Raw genomic sequence first — 15,751 nt, 5'->3', positions numbered from 1 at the left:
GCTTTCTTTACCCCGCCCCGCCCTAGTTTTCAGTCTCTAACTTCCCAAAAGGTATTTCCGGTTCCGGCTAGGAGCCGGAGAAGACATGGCGGCGTCTGCGTCGACTGATGCCGGGGAAGAGGACTGGTAACTTTGGGTCATAGGTTTTGGCTGGCTGCCTGGATCTAGTGCTGGGAACTAGCGACAGCTTCAAATCGTCCGAACCGCGGGCGTGAGGGGTGGATCAAGGGGCGAGCGGTGGCAGAGACCCTGACATCCTTTCCTAGGCGACCTACTGGACTGGGAACGAAGGGTGGGGAGACTCTGATCTGAGAAGGGACTGGGTCTGTGCTGGCCTAGCCAGTTGGCCCCACGCCTTATCGACCTAATTGTCCCTCCTACGGCCCTATCCCTCCCACTTCTCCCTGATGTGACTTTCTGGGGCCTGGAGGATGGCTGCTCATCCCCCTCCTGCATCTCGAAACGGACGTCCTCCTCCTCGTGTCCCTCGTGCCCCTAGGAGCCTGCCCTTTGGCCCAGTCAATTTATGCCTATGGCTTCGTCACCTTCCGTACCCCGGACAGCACTAATAACTATTGTCAGAAAAGCCTTACCCCCGCATAAGCTCTCCTACTCTCTCGGGCATTCTTAAGAAGAGACCAAAAGCCTTTAAGGACTTTGGGTTTTGAAGATAAAGATGGGCTCACTTCATATTTAATTAGCTGGATGTGATGCTGACTAGACCAGCTAGCTCCTGTGAGTCGGTATCAGCTGGAGGGGGGGGGGAGTGGGCGTGGCATTACCTCATAGAGTAGTTGGGAGGATCACTGAGATTTGTAATATGCATAAAGGCCTGATCTTCATTAATTGCTGAAGTGTAAGACCTCAAGAGACTAGAGAATCCAAAGGGTATCTCTATGACTCAAGACCTACTCTTAGTACTTAGGTAGCCCACTACCCATCCCCACCCCCTTCAGTCATTTATGACCTTGTCACTCACCCAGTCTGTATCTTTCATCCAAGACCCAGGTCACCTAAGGTGTGCAAAATACTGAAGGATGTCGTAACTGAGGCTGTACCTCAGTGTTACACTGGTTCAGGGAGGCCAGCCAGTGGTTTCCTTTATAAAGCTATGTAGACTAGTGCTCTTTACTGTTGGGGAAAATGCCTAAGATTTTGAAGATTATGAGCCATGAGAGCATAGCAGTGATTACAATAGTCTGTATGTCATCCAGAATGTCTTTTTTATTTGTGACATAATCTTCATATTTTAAGGTTTCTGTGTAAGGCTTAAGAATGCTAATAATAATAATAATAACCACCACTGATGAAGTTCTTACTGGGTGTGCTCCCTTTACATGTCATCTGGGTAGGGCTGTGGACTCAATCACGCATCTTCAGTGTCATTACAACTGTTATTTCTGTGTTTAAATGTGTGCCCTCTGATTTATATCCGGACCACAAACCCTGTAACTAGACATGATGATCGGGTTAACTAGACATCCAGCGTCATGTGTGTATTCACAGTGCTTAGATTATGCCCTTCTCTTTTTCCTTTTAAGGGTGGGGGGAGACCACTTAGACTCGATACTATGTCTCAGACACTTGGGCACTTTATATAAACAAATCATTCTTAGGTCTCACAGTAGCTCTAGTGAGTATGTTGTATTATCTCTAAGTGGTAGACAGTGTAACTCAGACTTCCAAAAATAAGTGACCTGATCATATAGCTGCTAAGTAGTTTCTGCCTACTATTAGCTACAAGGCCTATAGTTTTTCTAATGCAGTATAGCTTCTAGATTACCTAAACATGTTCATCTTGGCATATCCTTTGAGGATGCTTAGACTGACTAGCACTGGCAAGGTTACTGGCAGGGTACAGGGAACTGTGTTGAACAGTAGAATAGGTAGGCAGGAGTGGTATTGGTAACTTTGTTAGTAATGAGTGGATGCCATATATATAGGTCAGGGAGGAAGGATAAGCAGCTATAAAAACTTGAAGCAGGAAGTCAGGGCCTGTCTCTGACTGGTCCTATTCCTCCTCCTGTGCTAAGCCTTGGTTAGTTGTTTCATCTCTCTGGGAATCTATTTTCTCCTGTTGGTAGAGGTGGACGCTAAAATTTTAACTCTCGTTCTTTCTACTTGGCCAATCGACAACTTAAAGAAACATTTCCCCATTTTACCAAATAATTCAGCAAGAGAATATATTGAGGTAGATCAGGGTTTTTTTTTTGTTTGTTTGTTTGTTTTTATTAAGTCAGTCTTCATCAGCCTCGGCAGGCTTCAGCAGGGAAAGCTGCATTAGTGACTCAGTTTCCCCTTACTCTCCAGGGTCCTTCCCTCTGAAGTTGAAGTATTAGAGTCTATCTATCTGGATGAACTACAGGTGATGAAAGGAAATGGCAGGTGCGTATCCTGTTAGGGGTGGGCAGGAGTCTTAGTAATGAGATGATTTTGCACAGAATCTGGGCATAGGGTACCGGGAGCCTTGACTCAGAGGTGATGTTTGTCATATAATCGCTATTCCTTTAGTCTTCCCCCTGAAGAGAAACAAGTCCAAAGCGCATTCCTCTACCTGCTTTACTGTCTCACGCCCTCCTCCCTAGCTGTCAAGCCCCTGCCCAGTCACATCCTGCGTCTTCACTTCATCCACCTGCAGATCTTCACCATGGGAGATCTTTATCACTCTGCACCCTGCCACCGCAGAGGTCCAGGATTCGCAGTTCGTCTGCTTTACCCTGGTGCTTCGGGTCCCAGTGCAGGTGAGGCCTCTGCACGAATGTAAAGGGAGGAAGGGGAGAGTTCCTCAAGTGGGTCACTTTAATGACTATATGTTGCTTTTCTGAACTAGTATCCCCATGAGGTGCCACAGATCTCCATCCGTAACCCCCGAGGGCTTTCAGACGAGCAGATCCACAAGTAAGTTGGGCTAGTTGGGACAGGGAAAACTCAGAAGTCAGTTCTGCCTGCTAAAGGAAGAAGTTTGAATATTGGCCTCATTATTTTTTCCCAGGATCTCACAGGCACTGGACCATGTGGCCAAGGAGGGGCTAGGCACAGCCATGCTTTATGAACTCATTGAGGTAAAGTGTGATCTGGGAAAATGTCCTCCTTTCTGGCTAGAGCATTTCTGCAGTTAGTACATTTAGTCCTTGTTTGCTTACAGCCTCAGTTAGTTTAGAAAGATAACTCCCATGTTTAAAAAAAAAAATCCTCCAAACTGTAGTTGAGTAGCTCCCCCAAATTGTCAGTCCCTCTTTTATTTTGCTGTGGGGCTTTTGTGATTCATCTGTTTTGTTTTGAGACAGGGTCTTGCTGTGACTCTGGCCTGGGACCTTCAGCCATCCTCTTGCCTTGGTCTCCTATATACTAGAGTTGTAGGCGTGTGCCACCACACCTAGCAACTTTTCCTCTTTGGCATACATTTATTTTTCTATTCTGTTCTTTCTTTCCTTTCTCTTTTTGATTGTTTACTTTTTATCTGTTGTTGGTCTTAGTTAGTGTTTCTATTACTGTGATAAAACTCCAGGACCGAAAGTAACTTGGGGAGGAAAGGATTTACTTCATCTTACGCTTTCAGGAACAGTCCATGACTAAGGGAAGTCAGAGCAGAAACTTAAGGCAGGAACCTGGAGGCAGGAAGAGGCCATGGAGTGGTACTTACTGGTTTGCTCATCATAGCTTGCTCATCCTGCTTTCTTATTGAACTCAGGACCATCAGTCCAGGGATGGTACCATCCACAATGGGCTGGACCCTCTCCCACCAATTACCAATTAAGAAAATGCCCCACAGGCTTGCCTTCAGGCCAGTTTTATGAAGGTATTTTTTCAATTGTGGTCCTTCTTAGATGCTTCTAGTTAACCATGATGGGTCTCGCCATGTAGCTCTGGCTGTCTTGAACTAAAAGATCCATCTGCCCCAGCCAGCCAAGTGCTGGGATTAAAGGCATCGGTTCCCACACCCAGCATTTTCTCTTGCTTCAGTTTCAGTACTCTTTCCTGTACTGAGGTTCAAACCTAAGGCCTTGCATATATTAGACAAGTGATCTACTACTGAGCTATATCCATAACATTTTTTAAAATTTTAATTCTGAGAACGAGTCTCATTAAATGAACAAGCAGACCTTGAACTTGTGATGCACCTGTCCCTGTCTTCCAAGTAGTTGGTATTACAAGCCTGTGCCACCAGGACTGGCTTCGGGCAGTTCTTGTTTTCTTGGCACTGGCAACTGAAAGCAGAGATTGACAGAGCTTTTACCTAGGGGCTGGGCATGAGGGATCTTAGTCATAGATGAACACTTGAAGACTAGCTTGCCATTAGAACTGACTAGAAAACAAATGGTTCCTTTTCTCAAAGAGTTTATACTCAGGCTAGCCATGGTGGTGCACACTTGTGATCCTAGCACTTGGAAGGTGAAGGCAAGAAAATCCATGAACTCAAAGCATCCTTAACTACATAGCAAGTTCAAGGATGGCTTGGACTACATCAGTCCCTGTCTTAAAAAAGGAGAAATAAGCCGGGCTGTGGTGATATACACCTTTAATCCCAGCACTCAGGAGGCAGAGGCAGGTAGATTTCTGTAAATTTCAGACAAACCTGATCACAAGTCCAGTTCTAAGCCACAAGTGCTGTGATTAAAGATGTGCCCAGCTGAGAGACCCTGTCTTGAAAGAAAGAAAATTGTATATTCGTTCTGGTTAAGTTAAACAACCCACAAGAAACAAAGGCAGAGAACAAGTATGTAGGTAACTTTTCTTATTTGGGGTTAAAAACACACAAGCAAGGTCATCCTTGTTTCCTTCTCCTGGAGGTTTCTTAGGAAAAATGTTCAGAGTACAATGAAGATGAGTGGCATAGAATTAGTGAGTGGGCATTTAGAGCACAGTAGCACTCTTGGGTCAGATTCTAGTGAAGCTTTCAAATTCTATAGTGTAGCTGTGCAAATACATTTTCATAGACCAATTTGATGCCTTTTGATTTCTGTTCATTTGGTTGTTTGAACAAATGCATTGTTCCATGGGGGAATTATACTTGAAGAATGTTAAGAAAAAGTCTCTGAGGCCCCTGCACAGTTGTGTATGCTAATAATTCCAGCCACCAGAGAGTCTGAAGAAAAAAGATCTCTTGACCCCAAGAACTTGGCCAAGGCAACAAAGCAAGATTCCTGGTTCAAACAACAACAAAAAAGGCATCTCAGAAAATGAAAAATGGGGCGGGTTTGTTTTGTACTTTTGTAACAGTCTCACTGTGTAGCCAGGTTGTCCTCAAATCCAAAGTAATCCTCCTGCCTCAGCTTCCTGAGTGCTAGAATTGAAGCTACCATGTGTGTGTGGGTGAAGAGTTTTGAGAGCCACGTGTTGTGGTACACCCCTTTAGTCCTAGCACTCGGGAGGCAGAGGTTGGCAGATCTCTAATTTCTACAGATTGAGTTCCAGGACAGTCATACAGAGAAACCCTGTGTCAAAACAAATACACACACACACACACACACACACACACACACACACACACACACACACACATTCTCTCACCTTGGAGAGAAAACAATAATCAAAACTCATCTTTTTGTTTTTCAAGACAGTTTTTCTATGTAGTCCTGGCTGTCCAGGACTCCATCTGTAGGCCAGGCTGGCTTTGATCCACCTGCCTCTGCCTCCTGAGTGCTAAGATTAAAGGCATGCACCACAATGCCCACCTAGGAATATTATTTTTTATCTCCAAGTGTATTAAAGGTGCCTAGGTGACAGGAGACATAATTGACTTAGATTTTGAAACCAGGAACGTCAATTGGATGGAATGGGGACATGGAGAGGGATTCTTGCAAGTAGAACATTACCAAGACAGGACTGCATAAGCAGTAGGCAGCAAGCTTGGTAGATGTCATACCCAGCCAGGCACTCCTGGGAGAAGTTCATGGGATGTGTTTAGTCTCCTGCCTCCACATTTCAGTAGCATCTTCTCTCCTTTCAGAAAGGGAAGGAAATTCTCACAGACAACAACATCCCCCATGGTCAGTGTGTTATCTGCCTCTATGGTTTCCAGGTGGGTTTCTCGGCTTCGAGCTGGGGTGACAGGTAAGGGCTTGTGAGCAGTCACTGGTACAGGACTCTGCGTCTGTCTCTCTACAGGAAAAGGAGGCCTTTACCAAAACACCCTGTTACCACTACTTCCACTGCCACTGCCTTGCCCGGTACATCCAGCACATGGAACAAGAGCTGAAGGCGCAAGGACAGGAACAGGAGCCACAGCATGTTGTCACCAAACAGGTAGACATTGCTAGACCCGCTCTCTTGTCTGGTACCCGTACATATCCATCTCCATTCCTCCATTCTAATGGCTTTTTATCATTCAGTTGTAGATACCTTTGAGATAATTCTCACCCCTATCCAGAAAGAAAGGCATCCTTGTGTACATATTGCATGCAGCTTTGCAACATCTCCAGACATTTCCTTAGGCAGCCCTTTCTTCCTCCATCCCATCTCATTGCTGAGCAGCTAATGCTTGTGCCCTTCAATCCTAGCCCTCCAAAGACTGGGCTGGCTGACAAGGAGCAGGATGTGATTTCTCCTCTTGTTTTAGAAGGCAGTCGGTGTGCAGTGTCCTGTGTGCAGGGAGCCCCTTGTGTATGATCTTGCCTCGCTGAAAGCAGCCCCTGAACCCCAACAACCCATGGTAAGGGATTTCCTTCTGGTCTAAGCCAGGAATAGTGGCATTCTCTGTGGAGAGAGAAATGGCATCTTGTCTCTACTATTCTCTGGAGTTGGGTTTGACTTGCTTAAAACTACTCTGCAGAGCCACAGCCCCCAGCAGGAGCCTAAGACTTCAGAAGCCCAACTCTGAGGAACAAAACCAAGAACTCAGACTGGGAATGTGGCTCATTTGGTAGTGTACTTGCCCAGCACACACAAAGCCCTAGGTTTGATCCCCAGCTCTGCATTAAAAGTCCTGGTATTGGTACAGTGGTACACTTACTTAATCCCAGCACTCAGGAAGTGGAGGCAGGAGGATAAGCAGTTCAAGGTCATGCTTGGCCATATGGTAAGTTTGAGGCCAGTCTGGGCTTTATGAGACTCTTGTCTAAAACAACACCAGGAACCTTGTGCAGCTCTCCTAGGACAGTCCTAGAAGAGTTAGGGTTCAAGTTGTCTGCTTTCTCATCTTGGTTTTATTTTCTCCTGCCATTCTACTTCCTTTCTTCCAAGGAGCTGTACCAACCCAGTGCAGAGAGCTTGCGCCAACAGGAAGAGCTTAAGCGGCTGTATCAGAGGCAGCAGGAGAAAGGTGGCATCATCGACCTTGAGGCAGAAAGGAACCGGTACTTCATTAGCCTTCAACAGGTGAGGAAAGGGTTCTCCTCTTGACCTCCATGCCTCCAGGGTTCTTGTGAACACCATGGTGCTAGGGTGTGCTTCATTCTGTCTAAGGAGGTTACAGATTGGCTGGTAGTGGAGAGGGTCTTCCTTGATGCATTGCCTCTCTTCTTCCTAGCCTCCTATTGCTCTGGAACCTGAGTCAGTTGTAGATGTCTCCAGAGGACCCCAACCACCTAATGCCCTTTCTGCAGAGCAATCTACTTCCCTAGCTGCCCAATCAACTGTGCCAACTCCTCTACCCATGGCTACCCAGTATGTGTATGAGAAGATTCCAGGGGCTGGCCCAAATCAACAGAGGCTGGGTGAGACCCAGAAATCCATGCTAGATCCTCCACGATCTGGTCGTGGTTCCTGGCGACAGTATGATCGGAGGCGTCAAAAAGGAGGGGAGTGCTGTGCCCCAAAAGGTACCAGTGACATCCAGGAACTACCACCTCCTGAGAAGCCTCTCAAGGAGCCTATGGACTTAAAGCCAGAGCCCCGTAACAAAGGGCTCACAGGTCTTCCTCAGAAGGGGCCTGGTAGCTGGCAGGGCCCCACAGCTCGAAGGACTCGGGACTGTGCTCGATGGGAACGCTCCAAAGGCCGCACACCAGGTTCCTACTCCCACCTACCTCGGGGCCAAGGAGCATACAGGTCTGGTACTCACAGGGGACCCATGGGCTCGGAATCTGAGGAAGGTTCCTAGCAGTACTGTGGGGGGGGACAGGGAATTGGGGATGGGAGGGAGGCAATAAAGAGATTTGGCCTTTGCCTAACAGCATCTGTCTTATATGGTATGGCTTTTTCTTTCTAATTTATTTTTCTTTTATGTGGGTTGGTGTTTTGCCTGTGTAAGTGTCTTTGTGAGGGTATCAGATCACGTAGAGCTGGAATTACTGACAGATGTGAACTGGGTATGGCTCTTTCTAAATTGCTATAAGGTTTGGGTATGGCAGGGAGCTCCCAACCTTGCTCTAAGTCTGTTCTCTAAAAGCACTAGGGTGGAAAGGGTCTTACTTGCTGGTCAGTTTTGAGGTTGACATTTGGGCAGAATCCTTAGGAAGTACCATAACATATAACTCTCTTATCCATACAGACATGCACTGTTGACCTGTTGGTTGTTTTGAGATAAGGTCCCACGTAGCCCAAACTAGCCTCAAGATTTATACAGCTGAAGAACCGCTGATCTTCCTGTCTCTACTTCTTGAGTGCTAGGATTACAGGCCACTGCCATCATGGCCAGTCTGCAAATGCTAAGCATTGCTACCTCCCAAGCCCCTTTGTTGTTTTGAGTGGAAATATGGTCTCACTATGTAGTTCAGGTTGGTCTTGAGTTTTTAGCAACCTTAACTACCTTAGCTCTGGAATTAAAAGTGTATGCCACATGGCACACCTTCATACCAACATTCAGGAGGCAGAGGCAGTAGATATCTGCGTTTTGAGGCTAGCCTGGTCTACAGTGTGAGTTCCAGGACAGCCAGGGCTACAGAGAAACCCTGTCTCAGAAACAAAAACAAACAGAAATGTGTGCAGCAACATGAGGCAACAGCGCCTCTTACTTGCTGGCCTTTCATGAAGGCCTGCGTTTTTCCCATTAGCACCCAGTCTCTTCTTCCCCTCTTCCAGGCATGGTCCCATCACTGGCGTGTGTGTCTCTTGTAGGCACTTGCTACTGCAACTCCTGTTTTATTCTCAAGTATAAACACAGTGAGGGAGGGGGGAAAGTCACAGACCGGATTAGTGTGACAGGTGTTTACGGATTCTTTTGAGAGCAGACAGTGGCCTGGTGGATCACCTCAGAGATTCAACATTGTCAATAGCCCCCATGGGGTCATTTTTATACAGCATGAAATAGCCTTGCACCTGGGCAGGACTAATCTGGGATGTAGCTTTAAGGACATGTTCTGCAAAGTTCTCAGCCAAGGAAGGCGCTTGCCCTGGATAGAACCTCTGGAACATCTGGGTCAGCTGCCAGTGTGAGCAGTAGCCCACATACTCCTTCAGATCTACTCGCCCGGGACGTATCAGGGCAGGATCCAGCCTAAGAGGAAAAGCAGAATCACAGCCAGCCGTGCTGCTAGCACCCAGAATAGACAATCTCCTCAGTCCCCCAATTTTCCTGCCTTCCTCCTCACCTGTCAATGTGATTGGTGGTCATGAACACAATGCGTGCCTCAGTGGAGGCTACACCATCCAAAGCATTGAGCAGTCCGCTGAAGGTGAGACGACCTAGACCTTGGTACTTTACAGGGTCTAGGGGATGACAGGGATGTGAATGGTTAAATTCGTGCTCCATCCCCACTGTAGCTCCCTACTTAGCAGTACCTCTTGTTGCAGACTCAGTCCTCCAGAAAGTCCTGCTAACACACGTACTCCCTGGGTCAGGGAGATGGCTTTGTAGTCAAAAGTGTTAGCTACACCAACCTGATCTCAGAATCCAAGGAAAAAGCTGGATGCAGTGGCACATACCTAAATCTCACGATATGTTGACGGTAGAGACAGGAGTATGGCAGAACCAACAAGGGAGCCCCGCCTCCCTTGCAAGGTGAGAACAGACTCCAAACAATTGTTCTCTGACCTCTACGTGAATGTGCCTGCACACGCACACACGGAACTAGCTAAACAAGAGACTCCTCCCCAGCATCCTCACTTACTCTCCACGGCCAAGTCTCGACTGAGGAAAGCAGCATCCACATCCTCGAGGAGCACCAAGCTCTGCTGCGGGGCTACACTGAGCAGATGGTTGAGTCGGTCATCTGAGAGGCTGGAGTCTGTGAGGCTGAGCAGGCAGATACTGTGCTCCAGTTCTCCAGCCACAGCTGTTCTGTGGACAGTGACACAGAAAGAGGTCCTAGGCAACCGGAAGACTCTTTGGGACTCCTGGAAGGTATGGCTCAGAGGCCTAAGTCTCCTACACCACCCACCTGATGTTCCATATACCTCATGTTTACCCTGGGTATTAGTTCCAGGATTCGTGTCTCTTTTCCAACCCTAGCAGCACAGTTTTTCTGCAAAGGGTGTTTTTCAGAGTTGAGAGAATTTAACTACTCACATAAAACTGCTCTTTCCACAACCAGGGGGCCCATAAAGAAGGTAGCCACGTCTGTAGGGAATGCCTAGGGACATAACCAAGACAAACAAGACCTAAAGCGAATCCTGTACTCTGGCTCAGGTGTACACATCTCCCCTTACCTCTGTTCCGTATTAGTTTGGTGGGTTTTTTTTTTTTTTTTTTTTTTTTTTATCAGAAATTGATATCTCCATAGACTAGCTTTCTTTTCCCTTCTCCTGAGCTAGAATTTTCTGTCACCTCATGCAGCTACAGACTAGCTCAGATCCCTAATGGGAGATGTCATTCTGTAAATATGTTTCTCTTATTGACTAATGAATAAAGCACTGTTGGCCAATAGGAAAGCAAGATAGGTGGGACTTGGAGACAAGGAGGATGCAGGAAGTAGTAGGGAGGAGTTTCAAGATGTAGGACCAACAGGGTAGTACATCAGGCTCTCTCTCCAGTAAGATAAGACCACGTGGAAATACTTAGATTAATAGAAATGAGTTAATATTTAAGACAGAGCTAGCCAATGAGAAATGCTAGTAACAGGCCCACAGCATTTTATCTAATACAGCATCTCTCTGTGTTATTTGGGGCTGGCTGCAGCTCTGGGACCAGGCCAGTGGAAAAACATACTCATAACAGATCTCAGCTGCTTCTTACCTCTGTCAATGTACCACTTGGGGTTATCAATGAATTCCCGGATATCTTTGACAATTCGGTCAGCCAGACCCTGCTGTAGGACTACAGAATCCAGTGGCCTGCGGCGGCGTGGATAACCAAAGGTACGCCATTCAGAACCCACAGCTGTGTACATCACTGTCTTCCCCTCCTCCTGCTGTAGGGCTAGTGCTCGAGCTGAGAGCAAGGAAATAAGACAGTAGGTCTTTTGATCACAGCTGATTCTTCAACTGGTACCCTCCTCCCATGTACTCAGATCCTTACTACTCCTCTCCAAGGAGCTAATGCCCAACCTCCCCACTCCTGAAAGCTCCACCAGAAGCCTGCCTGTCCCATCTCATACCTTCTTCCAGGATATTGAAGAAAACCTTCCGGTCAGTGCCCAGGGCTGTAAAGGTGACAGATTCCCAGGGAGTTCCTGTTTGCAAATCTACCATCTGCATGTCTCGATTTCGTTGGACCCGGATCCATTTGCCCTGATACCTGAATAAAACTGTCAAAGTGACCCAATATCCTCCATTTATCTGACCTATCCGCAGAACCCGTCCTAGCTTACAGTCTTACCAAATGAAGTGGTTTCCAGGGCTGGGGATAAATTCGAACTTGGTGGAGATTCGGCCACTCTCATGCTGAAGGTATGAGGTCTCAACACTAAGGTGCTGAGTGCGGGTACTGTGTCGGGTGAGCCAGCTAAGCAACCAGGCATAGCTTCTGTCTCTAGCAGGGACTTCCAGTGTGATCATATAATGGCGCCGGAATGCCACTAGACCCAGTTGGGCTCCTTTCCGGGCCACAGCCAGAACGGTGCCCACACCTACCAGTCCAAATCCAGCCCCAAAGTAGGGATTGTCTTTTAGGGCCAGAACAAAATCTGTAAATGGCATCTTGAAAGGAAAAAAACAAAAAACAAAAACAGTTGCTTACAGGCCCAGAGGCACTGTCAAAACCTAGGAGTGGAGAGCGGCAGAGCTGGGAGAAAGGATAAGACGAGTTTAGAAACCAAACCCATCCAGTTTGCCCCATTTCCTCCCACAGGCGCAAGATGGGCAGGTCAGCAGTACTTCAGTATCTTTTTGTGGAGTAGACATGGTGTTGGAATGCCAGAGCAAACACCCCAGGCTCTCCAATCCATTTTGCTCTTCAGATAGAAGACCTTTTTGCCAGGAGACCATGTTTGGAGATTTTCTCAACTCCAAAAAGCATTGTAACCAGCTTCACATCAGGAAAGAAGAAACACAAAACTTTGGTCCCTGACAAGAGCAAAGGTGATTTTTCCATTGGTCTATCAGTGACCTTATCATTAAAATTGTCCTTCAAATATCCTCTTTTACACCCAGATCCTAATGGTCTGTTCAGACAGACCTTTATTACTTCCCACCTAAACTTACTGCAAGTTAAGTATTAGTTCTTGAAGTGGCATTTGGATTGACCTTCAGAGCTTGTATCATCCAGCCACCACACCCAGACCCTATCCAATTCTGTCACATTTTTACTCCAGCACCCTCGGAGACTTTTCCCCATTGGATTCCAACACAACCGGATACACAGGGACGTCCACATTAGTACATCTACCTTTACTAGCAGTTCAAGCAGTTCAAGAAATATGCAATTACTACCTACCTCTGGCCCACTCAGTTCTGTTGGTTCCGAATGCCCCTTTCTTAATTCTCGGCATTCTTAATGAGATCTCATAGGCTACTTCCTCCACGGAGCCTTTTCCAAACTCAACCCAGTAAGACGTGACTAGGCCTAACCGTAGACAATTCCCAAGGGGAAAAGGATGAATTATTTCCAGCACACCTCTCCTGCGACACTCCACCACCGCTACTTTGTCCTCCTGGCAGGCTGGGTCACCAGTGAATTGACAGCCGTGACTTCCACTAAGGCTCGGAGCTGGGATCCATGATTCCGAAATACCTTTGCATAGAGAGCCACTGACGAAGCTCTTCTGACTCCCGGTTCCCGAGCCTGACACGCAGCAGCTGACTCCCGGACAACCTACTCAACAAGGCTCGCGCTCCCAGGAACGTGGTAGCGAGTCTGTCACTCCGCCCCCTTACCGCCAGGCCTCTCTAGCCCTCAGACTCGATGATAATACCAGGCTACACTTGGAGGTAGCGCCGCTAGGCCCCGCCCCTGAGCTCACATCTACTTCCCGCCACACCCACCACAAAGTCCGAGCCACTCTGCCCTGCAACTCTCGCTGGTTCCGCTTTGGGCTTCGGAGCTAGGGTACTCAAGGACATGTTGGGGGGGGGGAGACCATAGAGTAGCAGCTGTCGCGAGAGACAGAGTGGCCGCCACACGTCAGATTCCCAGAGGCGCGTGGGCCGTGGGCGGCCGCACCAAAGGCCCCTGAGGAGCCGCTCCAGTCTCAGTGAGACCATAGAGATGCAGCTCCCGCCGGCCTTGGGGTAGAAGGTGAGAGAGCGGCTGTCGGCGGGAACCAGGGGAAGTGCGGGTGCTGCGAGCTGTTGGTAAAAGTTTCTCTAGCCCCAGCATGAGTGGGCATGCGAGGTGGGACCCCATGGGAGGAGGTGCTGAGGGGATCACGCCCACGAGAGGGGCCTGGGCGCATCTTCGCGTCACCGCTCTGGGCCCCGCCCGGGTATCCGCTGCCTCTCCTCAGGACCATAATCGTGACGATGCATCATTCCAAGCCTTGCAGGTTCCAAAACGCCTTTCTCCTTCGCTGGATCTTGTAACTTGGCTGTCGCCGCCTCCACTTTACCGATAGCAAAGCTAAGGCCCCGAGAAGCAAGGAGAGTGCATCTTTCAAGGCCACACGGTGAGTCAAAATCCAGAAGCCCGTGGGAGCCCAGGTACCTAGTCCGGGTCGCCTTGTTCCCTAGGCTTTCGTGTTCCTTGGTTTTCTGTTCTCAAAGAAAGCACGTTACTTCTCTCTGGCGCAATCCTACCTAAAGTGCTTCATCTACTTGAGGCTGGGTGATGGAGCTGGAAGATTGGCCAGAGCAGCAATTATAAGTAGTCGGTGAAAGCTGTAGCTTTCAAAGAGCCTCTTTGACTACGGGAGCGCTCTTCCATGACACCTTCTGAATTTCTGTCTGCTCTTGCTGTTTTTGAGTAGAGGGATTCTGCAGAATAAGGAATAGAGGCTGTCACCTAGCTGATACTCAACCTTGGTGACCCGATTTCATCAAGTAATTATTGTTATTCAGTTTTGTTTGTTTTGGTTTTTCAAGACAGGGTTTCTCAGTAACAGCCTTTGCTATCTTGGAACTCACTTTGTAAAGCAGGCCGACCTCTGCCTCCTGAGTACTAAGAATTTGAAAGATCACCTCATTTATTTCAATAGTGTCTAACAGGGTGGGTAATTTAATTCGTTTCTCAGTTGTGTTAGGTTCTAGAGACCTTAGGAAGTTAGTGAATCTAAAAGTTACCTTGCATTTGAGTAGCCACTGGTTTGTTACCTTCGTTTAAGATCATCTGGATTTGGAGCTAGAGAGATGGCTCAACGGTTAAGAGCACTGACTGCTCTTCCAAGAAGGCCTGGGTTCAGTTCCCAGAACCCACATGGTGGCTCACAACTGTCTGTTCATGGGGACCTAACACCCTCACACAGACATACATGCAGGCAAACCACCAATGCACATAAAATAAAAATACACTTTTTAAAAATATATCTGGGTGTACTTCAATCCATCTAGTCACTGGAATTTTCTTTTGTCTGATTTGTGTAGCTTGTTGGTGCTTTGTGTTCATCGAAATGAAAAATGTTAATATACTACTCAAAGCTCCACATCCAACTCATTTGTAGACTACTTGCCTAGCATGTACAAAGCCCTGGGTTTGATCCCCAGCACCACGTTAAAAAAAGAAAAGATGTGTGGTTTGAAAAATGGTTCATGGTTGGGAGTGAATGCTGCTCTTTCTGGGGACCTGAGTTCACTTTCCAGCATCCATTTCAGGCATCTGACAACCAGTCCAACTTCAGGGGATCCAATACCCTCTTCTGGACACTTACTTCTGGACCTGCACTCATATGCACATACCAACACAGGTGTTGTGTACACCTGGACTCCTAGCACTGGGGTCATAGATAGAGTACTAGGAGTTCATTCCATATTTGAAACCAGTTGAGCTATCCATCTAGGAAGGGAGAGTGATAGGGAAACAATGGTGCAGTGTGGTTTCTGATAGGGCTATATCTAAAGGCTGTAAGGACCCAAAAGAGAGAAAATTAAGAATGTTAAAAAGCATTCACAGCAAAACTGGTATTTGTTTCCTTAAGGAGTAGGTATATTTGATTAGACAAGAGATTGGGATGGATTGATTGAATGGAAGAGCCAAGAAAGTGGAGATGTCTTCAAGCAAAAAAGAATGTATGAAGTCAGAAAATGGCAAATCATCTGGTTAGGAGGACAGAGGGAAGGAGGAAGGGTTGTCTGGAGAGGCAGGTCAACAAGGACCATAAGTGAAGGAATTGTTTTATATCTACACTGAGAATAATGAGATCATCAAGTAAGAGGGACAGATCCTTCGGCCCCATTTAGTTTAGTTGCAGTGGTCACTTAGCAAGAAACAATATACAATCTTTAATACTTGCCTCAACTTGTTGATTCTCTACTAATACTGACTTCATTCTCATTTTATGCTCTGTGTTGAATGTTGCTTTGACAATATTTAGGATAATAATGTATGGCATGTTGCCATGAAAGG

At 47.2% G+C, this 15,751-nt stretch overlaps 2 protein-coding genes across 4 annotated transcripts; one reads left to right on the top strand and one right to left on the bottom strand.

Moving 5' to 3' along the window:
- Nucleotides 1-2: 2 nt before the first annotated feature.
- Rnf25 (ring finger protein 25) lies at nucleotides 3-8,050 on the top strand. Of its 3 annotated transcripts, none has more exons than XM_051190474.1 (10): nucleotides 3-126; nucleotides 2,311-2,385; nucleotides 2,639-2,741; nucleotides 2,831-2,898; nucleotides 2,993-3,062; nucleotides 5,951-6,022; nucleotides 6,109-6,246; nucleotides 6,563-6,652; nucleotides 7,183-7,317; nucleotides 7,469-8,050. In XM_051190474.1, the coding sequence occupies exons 1-10, from the start codon at nucleotides 86-88 to the stop codon at nucleotides 8,039-8,041; spliced, it is 1,365 nt and encodes a 454-aa protein (XP_051046431.1). In that variant the 5' UTR covers nucleotides 3-85; the 3' UTR covers nucleotides 8,042-8,050. The 3 variants fall into 3 exon arrangements, with proteins under 3 accessions (XP_051046431.1, XP_051046430.1, XP_051046432.1); XM_051190473.1 differs by having other exon boundaries at nucleotides 6,560-6,652; XM_051190475.1 differs by lacking the exon at nucleotides 5,951-6,022 and having other exon boundaries at nucleotides 6,560-6,652.
- A 955-nt stretch (nucleotides 8,051-9,005) lies between these two features.
- Nucleotides 9,006-12,041, bottom strand: LOC127226440 (mitochondrial chaperone BCS1). Its single transcript, XM_051190472.1, has 7 exons — nucleotides 11,636-12,041; nucleotides 11,415-11,554; nucleotides 11,054-11,248; nucleotides 10,388-10,451; nucleotides 9,990-10,159; nucleotides 9,471-9,588; nucleotides 9,006-9,376 (listed from the first exon to the last, which is right to left on the bottom strand). Exons 1-7 carry the CDS (start codon nucleotides 11,953-11,955, stop codon nucleotides 9,127-9,129), a joined length of 1,257 nt encoding a protein of 418 aa, XP_051046429.1. The 5' UTR covers nucleotides 11,956-12,041; the 3' UTR covers nucleotides 9,006-9,126.
- Nucleotides 12,042-15,751: the final 3,710 nt, after the last annotated feature.

The sequence above is a fragment of the Phodopus roborovskii genome, unplaced genomic scaffold (genome assembly GCF_943737965.1).
Source record: "Phodopus roborovskii unplaced genomic scaffold, PHOROB, whole genome shotgun sequence".
In the NCBI taxonomy this organism is placed as follows: domain Eukaryota; kingdom Metazoa; phylum Chordata; class Mammalia; order Rodentia; family Cricetidae; genus Phodopus; species Phodopus roborovskii.
Note: the sequence above shows the minus strand (reverse complement) of the source record. Positions and strands in the feature narration are given on the sequence as shown.